General features: G+C 39.1%; 1 protein-coding gene across 3 annotated transcripts; it reads right to left on the bottom strand.

Moving 5' to 3' along the window:
- Positions 1 to 764: 764 nt before the first annotated feature.
- On the bottom strand, positions 765 to 14,377 carry zfand3 (zinc finger, AN1-type domain 3). Of its 3 annotated transcripts, XR_013787609.1 has the most exons (7): positions 13,589 to 14,377; positions 5,156 to 5,196; positions 4,875 to 5,057; positions 4,477 to 4,542; positions 3,984 to 4,145; positions 969 to 2,484; positions 765 to 904 (listed from the first exon to the last, which is right to left on the bottom strand). XR_013787609.1 is itself a non-coding variant. In XM_079473874.1 (6 exons), exons 1-6 carry the CDS (start codon positions 13,657 to 13,659, stop codon positions 2,330 to 2,332), a joined length of 678 nt encoding a protein of 225 aa, XP_079330000.1. In that variant the 5' UTR covers positions 13,660 to 14,377; the 3' UTR covers positions 765 to 2,329. The 3 variants fall into 3 exon arrangements, 2 of the variants coding, with proteins under 2 accessions (XP_079330000.1, XP_079330001.1); XM_079473874.1 differs by having other exon boundaries at positions 765 to 2,484; XM_079473875.1 differs by having other exon boundaries at positions 765 to 2,484; positions 4,875 to 5,054; positions 13,589 to 13,864.
- Positions 14,378 to 15,844: the final 1,467 nt, after the last annotated feature.

The raw sequence follows: 15,844 nt of genomic DNA, 5'->3' as shown, positions 1-15,844 counted from the left end.
GTCATGGGGTGAGCGCTAACAGTCTCACCAACTAAACTCCCGGCCAATTCTCCGACAACATCCAGCGCATTTATTATGATCTGTGGGCTCGTATGTGTCCTGAAAGGTCACTGACCCCTTTACATCCGAGACAAACGTTACCTACAAGACCTGTAAAATCACACTAAAGGTAGTGAATCATATTACAGATATTGAAATGTACAAGTTGTGAGTAGGCTTGTATGACAAAGGTAACGTATTTGCTCTTTAAAACGTCCTTTTTTACGAAATCATTTTCGAGCTTAGTATCTTTGTCTTATTTTCTAATCAAAATAAAAAAACACATTAAAATCAAAACATGTTAACTTTCACATTTTACTCATTAGGTCTTTATCTATTAATTATTTGTTTAATATGTGTTTTTTCCCTGAAGCGCTACAGACTGGCTGCCCCGAAATTAACTTCCAGTCTGTGTTTGCGTATAACAATTTATTTTATACTGAATTTACATTAAAATATTAATTAAAATTAATATTAATGTATATTCTTTGGATTAAATTGTATTAAAACTACTTAACAGTTATACATTTATTGCGGTGATACCAAACATCTTTCGACACAAAGTTTATGTTGTGATCGCTAAAACGGTCTATAAAAATGAACCCGACTTAATTTACCTTAATTTATAGTTGATTAAAATATAGTGGATGTCAAAAACAAGAACACACAAAGTCCTAATAGGTAAAAAAAGAAACTGCATTCAAAAGATTATTTTGAAATGTTGAAATTGTTTAAATATTTTTAATGCAAAACAAAACTAAGCTTACAAATAATAGACAGCCAGAATATTGGTCATTGGTGCATTTACGCCAAAACAAATTTCTATAAGGGCACACCCGTGAAGCTTTAAAGCTTTTTTATAACACTTTACAATAAAGATCCATTAAACACGTTACATGACGTTAACAAATGGATCCTTATTGTAAAGCCTTTGTAAAGTGTGTATGAATGCAATGACAATCAATAAAATAAAAAAATGCCACACATCCTCTAATCCAGTTTATTCATTATCAGCAAAAGTGGAAAGGGAAAAGAAAACAAAGAAAAAAGGCTACAGAATCTTTAATCTTATCCATATTTTGTATGTTTTTATGTTAACCTAAAAAGGGCAAAGTAATGCAGCTCTATGCTAGAGTGAGTTAACCAGAAACACAAAGGAGGTTAAATAAGGATTTTTCTTAAGATACACAATAATCATCTCTTTTCTTCAGTTCTGTCCTTCTCAACATCACAACAGAAAACCAGTCAAACCAGTAAAAAACAAAATGATAATAAAAGCGCCAGTAAATTGAGACTCTGACTTCCTCGCTCCCACCACCGGTGAACACACTCCTCCTTAATGCCACAGAGAGGAGGGAGGAGAGAAAAAGAGAGAGAGAATTAAGAGATGCAGAAAGGACTGTTAGCATGAGCAGGCTAGAGACTATCGAGAAACAGGGAGGGCAAAAATGACGCGGCAGAAAGCAAGAACAATGGCAGAAAACCTTCCAGCTGCTTTAAAACAGGCAGAGAGTATTTTGCGAGGGCTGATGGGAGTTTCACGAGGTTAAAGAGTGTGTTTGTTTATTCAGACCTGAACGAACTACAGCTCCCAGATGAGCTGTGGGCGGCCCTTTCCCAGCTAAACCACATCCAAAGGGTACCGTTTGATTTTGCTTCAGTCCTCGTGTGGGACCGAGCATCGAGAACGCGACTGTAAGTGCATATGAGCGGGTGTGTGAGTGTAACAGGCACGGCTCTGACGCAGCTCGGCCAACGAAATCTCTCTCTGAGCCGCAGCAGAGCCGGCGTGCTCGGAAAAGCAAAGGGACGGAGTGACTTGTGTGATCCAGGTCGTCCCTTCTCCCTCAAAAAAACTAAAACGTCCACGTGATGGAGGAGACTTCCAGCGGTGGAACAGAAATTCCCAGAGGTCTGGATCGATCGACATGTTTCCCCTGGAGTCGATCGCAGCCTCTGAGAAAGAGCAGTTCTCCAAAGTACAGACGGTTTGGGAGTGGGGAAGAGATTGCGTCCTCTCCGCCGTGATCTTGAGGGTAGTTCGTTTGACCCGCTGACCTGTATTTGCACTGGGGAGGGGGTGGAGGCAGATATCAGAAAATCAAGGCTGTGTGTGTGATGAGCCCGAGGCTACTGAACTGGACACAGGTCAGATGTCAAGCAAGGGTGAGGGGTCCTCTGAGATGTACTGGAGAAATAAAGATGCCACTAGTGGGTGATTGTGTCAGAGAAGTGGACTGCAGTGTGTGTGCGTGTGTGTGTGTGTTTGTGTGAGAAGGGACTGGGGCGTTCAAGAGCACTCTTCTCCGATGCGCTGGCAGGTTCGGCCCACCTTCCGGTCCAGTTTAACCATCTTCATCACGGCCTCCTCTCGGCCACGCCCCAGATGGTCAAACATGCAGTCGTGTTGCTCCGGCAACCGGTGCAACATGCAGAACACATAACCTGAGGACAGATGAGAGAAAGATAGAGATAAGAGGTGTTGTATAATCTCAAGGTTGATTTTAAATCGAAGGTAACATGCTATTTCATGCATTCTGACTACTTTACACTGTTAAACGAGCTGGCTTCTCAAGCTTAACGTGGTCAACTTGTGAAAAAACGAGTTGAACGTATAATGTAATGTATGTGTGCTTGATTCGCTCTGTCTCGGGTCGTACAGGTTTTGGAAAGTTTTTTTCGAACATGGATTCCCATTTCGTAACTAGGGATCTTAGTCCGTTATTGGACAAATCTTCAACCCGTCATCCTGCAAACGCGAAAGAGCGCGCAAATGTAAATGTCAAAACATCTTATCCTCTCTCCTGCTTTTTCAAGCGAGATTAAGTCAATCACAACAAACATGACAGTGAGATGATCTCAGATCATTTCTAAGTAAATAAAACGTTCTCGGCACTTAAGGGAGGATTCATTTAGTCTTAAGAGCCTCATTACCAAGAGTTTAATGTATTCATTAATACACATGGCGTTTTTAATGAGTCAGAGATGATTAAAAGCCTCCAATACTTCAATTACAGCAGCCACAGAACTACACATACATACAAACAACTGCATGCGACACAGCACAACCTGCTGTTCAATTTGGGAACTAATATACTGCAACAGGTACATTTCTACACGTTCTCCTGTCCAGGTTAAATATGCAGAGATGACCGTAAGTGAGCCATTTGTAGGGCGATTCCCAAAATTGATTGTTTGAGTGTGACTTTGTAAAAGGACTAAATTTGGCCGACTAACAGGAACCTGTTTGAAAATACATAATCTGCCATCAACATGCACTTTTATCAAAGGGTCCGGGTAAAACACGTGGGAATAAACGCTTGCGGCAATACACAGACACCGCTTTCCTACCCCAAGAAGTTGAAGCTACGAAGTTTTAATCGTTGACTAACTGCAGGAGTGCCGATTCAGAAGGACCCCAGAGAGATAATGACTCAGATGTGAGAACAGTCGGATTCATAAGTGTATTATCAGATCAGTGGGAACCGCTATCAGAATGATGACTCTGACTGCTGCTGTACAATACCACCTTCAGTTCAACAAAATATGATGAACTGCTGTTCACACTGCAATTATGCTTAACCGCTCACTTTATTTCATTACCTACAGTTAGCATCTGAAATTTAAAGGGCCGAGGGGGGTTAAATATCCTCTTTCGGTTCTGTAGGGATCTCAAAGTTCTTGCCGAAATTGCAACCGCTGCAGAAACAGACAGGTGAGAGATGAGCGGACCCAGAACGCCCCTGAATATGAATGCAACTGGAGTAAGAATGTTTGGTAATATAAAAGAAAGAAGAATCAAGTCTGATCCCGAGCGATGCAACGTGACTGAACTGAAATGCTTCCGTTGCAGATGAACACACAGGCCTAGAACCATTACAGTTTTGTTGCATCGCATCACTCAGGGTGTAGATTTTAGAAAGAGAGATGACTGTGATACTGACCACAACGACAGGACCCCAGCTCCTGCTGTACGAGCTCCAGTTTGGTTTGGCAGCTGTGGCACCGCCGACGGTTCTTCTGCTTGGGAACTCGTGGAGAACCTTCAGAACACGAGGCCTCTCCCAGCCGAACACGCTTCTCTGGGGAAGAATCGCTCTCTGAACCTAAAGTCAAACACATTTTTAACTCTGGCGCGATCAAACGTCCGCTGAAAGATTCATAATGCAAAAAATTGTTAAAAACGTATTTTGGGAAAAACATTATCTTCCTAGCAACAGCAGTTGTTAAGTCATCTGATTAAAATATGAAACACAATTTTTTAAACAATTCGTAAGCAATGTTTCGCTCTATTTAACCTATTCAAGAGCAATGCATATCTCTAAAGACTTTCAAACTTTAATTGCATTTACGACTCAAGATTCACTTTGGTATGATGTGCTAGACTATCGAAAGCCGTCTCGCATACACACAGGGTTGATGGTGAGGTTGGTGTACCTGAGTCACAGGATCGCTTTGTAGGAGTGGATAGCGTGCCGCGAGCTGTGTCTGTACTGGAGACTTCTGGAAGGAAAGAGAGAATGACATCATTATTACTCAAGATTAATCACTTTCAGCTCCTTCTGTCAGAGATCATTCGTTTGACAACATTTGTGGTGTTCTGTATTGTACTGACCGCTAAACACTGAAATACAACACAAAAGGCTGAAAACACCAGTGCATTACTGAACAGAAGCACATCTCAATTAATTAATTAATCACCCTTTTGTCATGGCAACCCATCTTACTTTCATGAAACACAATATATTACAAATCCTTCTCCTTTTGTCTTTCACACAAAAGGAAACTAATACGAAGTTGAAATGACATGAGCGTGAGTAACCGTGTGCCCTCACCATCCTGTGCAGGAAGAGGCGTGGCTTCTGATGAAGGCTCCTCTGAGCTGGCTGGCTTGGAGGACAGGGTTTGGCTACTGCTGCTGCTCGACTCATTACAGAAGACTGCTGATTGGCTATTGCTGGAGCTGGGGGCGGGCTCTGGAGTGCAGTCCTCGTCTGGCTGTTTCTTCTGTATGTCTGCTAGAGAGGACAGAACAGTGTGAGAATTTCTTATGCACACATTGACCCAAACATAAAAATTAGTTACAGTCATTGAAATGCAAAACAAACAAACTTACCAGCAAAGCATTTGGAACAGAGGTTCATTGTTTTGCTGGACCTGGAGAGGAAGCGGAAAAACAAAAGAAATTGCGGTTTTTAATGTGCATTGGTGAGAAATCAATTGTTTTTTCATGTAAAGCTTCTCTAAATCAATATAGCACATATCAATCTCTTCAGCACAGAAAAGTCAAATATTCTACTGAACAAACAACGTTATTTAATAAAAGTCAAATATTCAAATTTGGAAGATGGTCATGATCCACACAATCAGAGGCGAAATGTAAATTTTGCTTTTTTTTGTTTATACATGCTCACAGAGGTGAACGCTATTCCTAATGCAAACGTATGCCTATACACCAAATATTCACCACATGACACGAACAAACAATTTCAATGTCAACACTTGCAAAACGACACAGCAGAATATCCTTCAAATCGTTCCATACCTGCCGCCTGAGGATGGTTATACATCACACACACACTTTATTTACATACACGCAAACAGCCGTCGCATTTCCTGCACCGGCTCCGAGCTCTCCCTCGGGACGACACAGGTTGAAAACAACATCAACAGACCTTCTTCAGCACAATCAAGCGCAATCATAATCAGCGCCCAATCAAGGAGGCGGAAGGAAGCGTGGGGAGAAAGCAGGGCATTGTGGGTAGGAATAATGCATATTAAGCAGATGCGCCCATCCGAAGGGAACTTCACCACATGAACGCGATGACAGGGGCGGGTTGCGCGTGAATGAAAATGTTGAGATGCGTGTTGACAGATGATGAGTTCCTGACAGCGAGGAAACGGTTAAACCAGATGATTCATCGATGTTCATGACAGCAGGAAACCCATCTAGTAATGATGAAGTCACACTGAGCACTTTACCACCATAGCGCCAAACCGTACTAAGCACAGTCTGAAATGGTTACGCTTATGTTTCCACGTGAGCCTGGTTCGAAACGGCACGATTACAAACGGTTTCTCGGCATGGTGGCCTAACCGTCCTGAATCGTGCTAATGAATGCGCGCTGAGGCGTTATAGCTCAGTCTCTTGTGTTACAAAGTTTATGGCGCGATGGTGGAAAAACGCTCGCTCGCTGGGCACAAACCAACAAAACACACCAAATCATTTACGATTCTTGATTCAACATGAACCATTACAGTGCTCTACAGTTCACTCCGAAATACAAATTCGCCATCAATTATTCACCTTCATGCCGTTTAAAACCTGTATATGACGAAGGAAGATATTTTGAGACATTTTTCAATGGTTTTGCTTCCATACAATGGAAGTCAATGCCATTGTTGTTTGGACACCAACTCCTAACAATGGCCAACAAAACAGCTACAAGAACAGTGTGCCTGTGTCCAATAAGCCTATACCAACTAAAATGTTGACGTTAACAGTGTTTAATTCTGATGTTGACATTAAAGTTTGAAGTTAGAAAAGAGTTCATGAAACAACTTCACTCCGCCGGGGAAAAACACATCTATGTTTCAGTGTGCGGTCTTCTCTCACATCACTCCAAACCAATCAAGCCGGCCTCTCCGTGGATTAATGTGACATCTCCTGTTAAATGTCACCTGCAATTACAGTTTATGAAGAGCCCAATCACGACTTCAGCATGAACACACAACTCGCACGCAGACACACACAGCGATGTGCGAAACTTTCAACAACCTGACGAATAAAACAAATCAACACCACGTCTTTAAAAACAAACAAATAAAATGTATTTATTCACCTTTGATATTTAAACGGATATCTACATTTATTATGTAAAACTCAAATATCTTATTATTAGGAATATCGTGTTATCGTGTCGTGAAGTTTGTACTGCCTTCAAACGACATACACAGAAATCACCAAAGAGTTGTTTGAAGTAAGGTAATGTACAGGCAGCCGGTTGTTATCGCAGAAATAATCTATGTCCACACTGAAGGGGTTTATTTTGTGATGACAGCTGGCAGCTTGGACATTTTCTCACAGCTACTTGCCACATGAGAAAGAAACTGGACATAAAATGTGAATTTGAAATATTTTTATTAGCTCATTTTTAACCTTCCGCGAGGAAAAGCCGCTTAGTTTCGGTTTTAAGGTAAGAAACGACGTTCAAATGTCTCGAACAGGCAATTTGGTTTAATCAATTGGTAATATATGTTATAATAAATATGTATTTTATTTAACTTGTCAAAACAATTGTCAAAATGATTTGCTGCATCCGGGTTACCGTGTGTTATTAGTATTGAGAGGTTGTTATCTGGGAATAACGAAGCTGCAAACGTCGCGACTGGCCAATCAAAATCAAGCATTCCAACGAGCCGTGTAATAACACTGAACCAGCTAATGTTACATTTGCAATCATACTCGTTGTGTCAATCACAGGGGACGCCGCATCCAAACACAACAGACGATCTCACAATCTACTCTCTGTCCTTGCCACCAGCTCCCTAAAGATACTGCACGCTCGAAAATGAGAAGACTGACGTGCTAACAGGTGTTAAAATGTAGAGAGCGCCAGATGGAAGTATGCAAATGAAATTCCATAGTTGCCCCTTACACTTCTGGCCTCTATCTGCACATGCCAAGAAATGACTTTGGTATGATAGCAAACCTCATACATCTGACGTCAATAAAACTACTCTGGAATCAACAAAGGGACCCAAAAATTAAAACGCTGTCTTCATTTACTGTATCAATTCCTTTGTTCTGATGATCACAGAGAAAGATATTTGGAAGAATGCTTGTCACCATAGTTATACATTTCTTTGTTTGGTTAAACACAAAAGAAGATATTTTGAAGAATGTACCAAAAACAAACAGTTCTAAAAAACTTTTTTTCTACTATAGTAATCAATGGGTCCAAGAACTGTTTGGTTACAAGGATTCATTCAAATATATTTCTCCTTGTCCATCAAAACAAATACATTTATACAGATTACATAAGCTGATTTTATATATTGTTATTGATTGGTGCTTAATAGAGTGAATTAATTTGAACCAACAGAAATTGTGCTTGTCAAAAAGTATACATTTATTTGTTTACAGTGTTACGCGTTAAAGCAAAATGAAAGGTATTGTGTTATTACGTTCTTTATTATTATATACGTTCTTTGTTATTACAAGTTTATTGTGTATTAAGGACACTTTACCTCATGTTCACAACACATGTAAATATAACGACAAATAAAACAAGAGCATCCACCTGTCGTTTATTATGCTGTTAACGGATTTGAAATGATCCAGCGCTCTCTGTATTCAACAGATAAATGACGTTTCCTGAACTCCTCCGCGGTTAGTTTTGTTTTGAACGTCTCAAATATCTAATCGTTTGTACTCAGCATCAAGAAATCCGTCACAGCAAACAGCGACATGTAGTAATGCGCTCACGTTGTGAGTGTCAGATTGTAAATGACAACCTGGCCTGTGCGTGTCCGCAACAGCATGAAACAGACCCATGAGTGACCTGCGCACTGGCGCGCAGTCGACGATCACACACAGCCTGCACTAGAGGCGAACTTGCTTTCTACTCGTCTTTCCACTTGAAATAACAATAGAACAAATTCCAAATTTGCAGGTCGCACATGTGCGAGTACTTGTAGAAAAGGTTGCACTGTCGCAAAATGCATAGTTTTATGCGTACATATGTTGTGAACATGATGAAAAGTGTCCTTAAATTCACAATATGTTCTTATGATGATTTTATTAAGACAAGCCCTTTCGTTTTGCTTTAACACTATATAACAATAAATATATACCATTTCATGCTAAATGAAATGCACGTTTTCTGTTTGTTCAAATGAATTCAGTACTAATTTGATCTGGTGTGTTCAGAGTTTAAACGGTCTCTTTACTTAGCACTTAAAGCTTCTCTGTAAGCTCGGCCTCTTTTTAAATGATGAACAGAACCAAACCACGGTCACCTGCAGATAAATGCGTAGTATTTTTTAAATAATTTACACAGTTATTGCACATTATTAACAAAAAACTGTATGTCCATGGTATTTAGTAATGTCATTTCCTTCTAAAATGACAATAAAACTGCAAAAAAAGTCATTTCTATGAGTCTATTTATAATCAAAGTATTTGTAAGTAATACAGGGGAGAAATGTCAATAATTGCATTGCAGGCTGATTTAAAGTGTGCCCCTACATTTTCTTAGTAAAAAAAGTTAGTCTGGAGCGCTGTATCTATCATTTTTTAAACCAATGTTTTGATCACAAAGTTGCAATGGAGAAAGAATATATAATAGCAGCTGTTGACATTTTAGCAGCTGTCCTCTCTTTGGCACCATCTAATAGTTAACTACATTTCCAGATAACCTACAGCCATCAATCTTGACATCCTGGTGGATTTGAACAGATTAGCTTTTTGAAAGGCATAAGCTTTAGCAAAATATTTCTCATTTGTCTTCTCTTGTTTCAGATTCATATGAAACACAATGAGCAACGAGACTCTGAACATTTGATATAACATGTGCCGTTGCACAAATCAGGTTTCTTGACACAGGTTATCCAAACAGCAGTATTTGCTTGTGTCATTTAACACCAGGGTTTGGCAAGTCTGCACAGGGTTCACAGTTAAACAGCCATTCACATGTTTTGGAAATGGATTTCAATGTAAAACAGGCCAACTGAAACTTCTCCGGAAGCATAGGCTTATTAAATTGGGCAGAATATAAAACCTATTGAAATAACCACCCTACAACCATGTAGTTTTACGCATATCTCAGATTTAACCGATTTTGATGGGAAACAATTACCTGACACCACTGTCATTACTTACATCACACACCATCCGTATTATAAGTGAACTGTAATTTGGTCCACATTAGTCCATTCATCCTATAATGAGATATTTAAGAAAGAGAATCCTCATAATGGGACTGATAAGAACCAAGAGAGATATTGCTATAAAAACACAGTTCTGATGAAATTCATGAGGAGATGACTTATGGAAGGGTTTATGTGGGCTTTCATTAGGATTGTTTGACCATCCCAGTAACATTATCCTGTATTGTGATTTGCTGCAATACAATATGGCTAAAATGTTTAGCGCAAAAAGTACAAGACTGTAAAAACCCAGTTAGGACCATGGACCCATGATGCTACACTGTTTTTACTTAATCAGCACAAGTTTTTATTTCCTTTATTGAAACAGACAGAAATATCACTTTTTCTATCAAATTGAGAAGCTGTCAGGGTTTTCCTGGCTCAAAATGAGGCGGAGTTGGTGCCATCCTTATCTTGTACACACACGCACGCACGTGTGGCCTACCATACCTTTAAGTTGCTTAATCTTACTTCAACCAAAAATAAATGTTTTTAAATCAAATAAAACATTTGATCCTTTTCAACTAACGATAACTTTTCAGCCCACATTAGCAAACTAAATTTACCAGTGTTACTAAATTTGCTAAGCTTATTCACATCCTGCATGCTCTTGTGGTTTACTGGGCTTTGAATGATTCACAGATATGTTTTACATTCGCTTAACTCAAAAGTTTCAACAGTTTAATCGAATCAGTTCAAAAGAGTAAATTGTGAGTCGTTCTGATCGCAATGTGCATTCAAACTAGCGAACTCTCTGTGTAACGTAATGTGAAACGCAGATTCAACTGCATTATATACAATGATGTACACCATGTTAATTTAAGAAACCTTTTAAGAAATTGAACGTACTTGGATGCAAAACAAACAATATTCAAATGTAACATGAAACGCAGCTAAGGAGCGATTCATTTTGCGTCTAAAACCACACGGAAAACGCGAGCCGCACAGTTTTTGCTCTCCTGGCATCTGTCTTTGCTAAGCAACAATGGCCATGCTAGCTGTTGAGACGAGAAGTATAAACAAAGGCTATATTACATGCATTGAAAATACCTTGCAATTACTCTGCTACTAGATTTATTTAATTTATTTATGCTGTGATAATTTGTGTCTCCAACCTCACGGAGCTTGTCTATATTGGTTAGTTGGTTCTTGTCACATGACCTGGCAAAGAACATGTCGTTTTCGTATTGCCTTCTTATAAGTTTCTTATTTATTTGTAGTAAAATGTGTGCCGTAATTACTCGTTTTGTTAACATAGGCAATTTATCTAACGTAAAGGTTTTTTATGTATTTAGCTTGATGTACGCTGTGATTATTCGTTTTGTAAGGTCTCTGTTTAATATAAGAAAATGCCATTGTACGGTTTTTTTATAGTTTTGCGTTGTTTTTTTTGAGTTGCGTTGTTTTTTAAGAAAGATATTGAACCCAACATTATTTCAAGCAATCGCCATTACTGAATTGCTACTATTTTAAAGATGAAAGTCAAATGCGTCATGAGCATTGCATTGTTGCGCAACTCTTCAGCGCCTCATAACGAAACAGCACCTCCCTTGCGGCGGCGCTGTTAACCAAAACTTAACAGCAGTTACAAACATCAGTCTGTTGACAGAATACACGCCATGTTTTTTGTGAAGACACCCTACATCATTTTGGCGAGAGATTGGGGCGGAGGTGGCCGCCTCCAATTTTTCAATGTAGCAAAATCCCTGGCTATTAAAAGAGGATCTGTGATTTGAATCTGCGAGATCCATAACCAAAAACGTCTCATCACACCTCTTAATGTCTCTTATAAAAACAGATTCAAGTCTTATGTAAAGTGTCAATGTCACCTATATTATATGTAAAACAAAACACAGAAGATAATTCTTTCTGCCATGATGCAATATGAAGCTAGTTTCTGAATTGGATTCAAGTGATGAAAGCTGCGAAACTGAATGTTGAAACTAACACATTGCACAAAGCTAATCGTAACATGTCCGCGTGTTTATCTACCCCACCCGACCACACACGCCTAGGTACACACACACCTTAAAGCAGACTTCAATCGCCAACTCTGTGTGAATAACTCTGATGACCCTTGGCTAAGCACCGCCCCCTTGGTCACCTGTGCTTACTTGAGACAATATTTTCTATATCGTAGCTCATTCACAGCCAGTGGGTTTACTTTTAAAAAATTACACTGTGACAACTTCACATAACAATCCATGCTGAAATATGCTGACTACTTTCTAGAAGGACGGGTATGAAGAGGATTAGGTCCTAAACAAACTAAGCCAAGAACAAAATAAGGATATGCAAACTTTTCTATGATTTACTCTTATTATTGGACTGCATTTGGGAATAATAGTTTCTTACTTCCTACACATTTCCTCTCTATGGTCATGCAGCCAACTTGGGATTGTTGATGCGTAAATGCGAATGTAAACAAAAATGTCATTTAAAATATATTCTATTCCGTCATATTCTCAAGACTGATTTATTTTACATATTTAACGAGACACCATTGTGAATAAAAAGCACAACACCACTCATACAACATAGGGGACGCCATGGAACCGATCACATGACCACAACACCTGAGTAAATAAGACCAGTTTAAAATTCTAACCGAAAGAGTCTTCAAGACACAAGATTAAACATTATTTCGGTTGGTTCAATTATATTTACATCACGCCCAATGAAAAGTACATCTGTCATGATCCCGCGTTTAGAAACAATGAATGCTATGGATGATCAAAAACTAGTGAGCTGCCTACCTACACATCAGTAGTACACACTTTACTGCCTATGACGCTTTAATATGCTTTATAACGTCATTTTGAAAAGCACCATTGACTTGATCCAGTTACAGTGGCTCAAACAAGTAGGCAGCGTACTACATTTTGACATAAATGATAAAAAAAACATGCTCACTACAGTTCCGGACCCTGCTATCTAGGTAGGGAGCACACTAGGATTTGATAGCAAATGACAGCCAGAAATTTCTGCATTCAATTATGATTCCTAAACATGCTGTCTAGGAAGATAGATCACTGGGTTTTGAGTTACGTCCAAAAATGTTCTGTGATGTCCAAATCGCGACACATTTTGAAATGCAGCACAAGGATTAAACCACATATGATGCCAAAAACAGAGAGCAACCTATGATGCCCAAACATGGTGTATAAACCAAACCAAATATCGTTATGAAACAAAACGTTGCTGCCCAAGTAGGCAAGCTAACAAGGATTTGGAATACAGTCCAAAATGAATATACTTAAATGCTAAGCAGCTTCTTCATTTCCCAAAAAAGCAAATGATTGTTGATAGAGGACAGTGATACCCGTGATCTGTCAGTCCTGCTCACAAGACTCATCTAAGATCAGATCAACTCAATTCTACATTTGTTGAGCCCTTATGTTGAAATGTGTCGTGTGTTTGATGAAAGATCTTGTTATATGTGTGTGTTTGAGGGGAACACCAGCTGTGAATGTAAAAACAGGAGTGGTTGTTCCCCACCCCCATCCCATCGGCCTACAACAATGAACAACAAACACTACACATTTCATTCACATTTATCACCATATCCGCATCAGATTCGCCGAACAATCACATCTACGTATTAAATGAACAATCTTACCCCCAAAATCCGCAAGGGCAGCGGGGAGGTATGCTGGGCGGCTTGCTGCGCTCGCTCCCTGTGTCCCCCATGGCGACGATGCAAAAGCGGCGGGCTGCTGCAGGAAACACCGGGGATTCGCTAACGGCCTAGTGCTTGTGTGGGGAATTCCTCGGCTTGACGTTTGTCCAAAAAACGCGTTACAGCGCAATCCCCGACGGAAAAATGCAGCGTAAGAAGTCCAAAATGCCGACACGAGCGGCCACCAAAATGAATTTGACTTAATTTAAACAATATACAAGAATTTAACGGCCGCGTACAGTCCGACGGACCGCACCGGGACTCAAGGCCGATCAGCTGGCGAGTGGAAGATACCAACTGCTGAATAGGTGTTCTTAATCATTGCTAAACATTATTCGGAGATCGATATTAGACGTTTGTACATTTTAACACATTTATTTCCTGTAAACGATATCTAAAATGAGTGTGATCTTCAAATGTACGCAGACACGTTTTAATATACCGTGCTGTTACGTTTTAGAGACCCAATGATCCCCGGAAAGAAAGTGGTAGAATCCAAGCTGTATTCCTTGTTTGTAAATGGGATTTGAGCTTTAAAGCTGTTTAAGTACAAAACAAACCTGCTACAGGCTCTGCATACGATTAACTGCTCACAATAGTCTTGCCCAAAACACATTTTCAGCAAGACACAAAACGATTACTTTTAAAAATGCCAAGTTTAGCTTAAACCTACATGTCACATTGAAAAATACACTGTCTCAGAGCCACACAGTAGTCTCTTTCTTCCACTCCATTGAAATGGGATATACATTCATTTTACAATATTTAGCCTTGCCTACAATATTTGATTATATGTGTGCACTTTAAATGACTTGAGAAAACAGCATATATTGAAGGCATGGGCCTACGTTTTATTAAAAAGTTGATGGGTAACTAGTTAATGGAAAGTAAAATAAGCTTGTTTGCCTGGACACATTTTTAATGAAGTTAACATGGACGTGTCAAAAAGCGAACAAAGCCAGATTTATAGATCTCAAATGTTTGATAAACTGCAATTATAGTCTGATCAGAAACTTACAAAAGACTTAGCCAAACCAGCTGGAGGTCTGGGCCGACATCAGTTTAGTATTTTGGACCCTCGAGGCATTAAAAGGAAATATTTTGTCTTGGTCAGCAAATATGAAAGAGTGTTGGTCTAAAAAAGGTTTGAGTATTTCGAAAAATCCATCTAAGGCATAGGCCTACATGTCAAAGTGACCCATATCATACATTTTGTTATGAATTTATTACCAGATTTGTGCTTTATCCTGATTTGACACTGAATAAACAGGCTAAAGCCTATGATGGGACACTGGACAATATATTTCATGTTCACATTGTCTTTTTTTTGTTTAATATACAGAAGCAAAACCAGATTCTTGTAAGGCTGTTGCTGGTCACATTATATACTGCAGTGAAAACAAGCACCAAAAGCGTGAGCTAGGTTCTAACAGTAGGAACTTAAACGTAAATGATGTAACACACAAATATCAAACTCTTTATACTCTTTCTAAAAATCACACTAAAACACTTCTTTGTTCAACAAAAATGTCCCAACTCGCACATGTTATTCTATGTTAAGAGCAAGGAAAAGAGCACAGCTTCAACTGGTTATGGTTAAAGCTAGTTTTTTGTGTATTGTGTTTTAATATTTAACATACAAATCTTAAAGAGACATTTCACCCAAAAAATATTCAGTCTTAATTTACTTGTTCCAAATCTGTATACATTTCTTTGTTCTGATGAACACGTGAAAGATATTTGGAAGAATGCTTGTTACCAAACAGTTCTTGGCCACCATTGACTACAATAGGTCAAGAAATGACAATGGTAGTCAGAAGTGCCCCAGAACTGTTGGCTTTCCTACATTCTTCAAAATCTTATTTTGTGTTCAACAGACCAAAGTAATTTATAAAACATTTTTTTCTATTATGGTAGTCAGGGGTGGCCAAGAACTGTTTGGTTACAAGCATTCTTTCAAATCTTTCTCTCTGTTAAACAGAACAAAGAAATGTATACAGATTTTGTACGACTTGAGAGTGAGTAAATTATGACATAAATTTCATTTTTGGGTGAACTGTTCATTTAATATTGTCTGGACAATTACCAGTAATGTATAATGACCTATCAAAGCATTGTAGCTACTGTGAATGTTGACCGTAGGCAAGAATATGAGTGCAGGCCAGAATGTTTCCATTTTCACATCAACATCTTCTC

Source organism: Barbatula barbatula (genome assembly GCF_947034865.1).
Source record: "Barbatula barbatula genome assembly, chromosome: 14".
NCBI lineage: Eukaryota > Metazoa > Chordata > Actinopteri > Cypriniformes > Nemacheilidae > Barbatula > Barbatula barbatula.
This window is presented reverse-complemented; position numbering and strand designations above follow the sequence as displayed.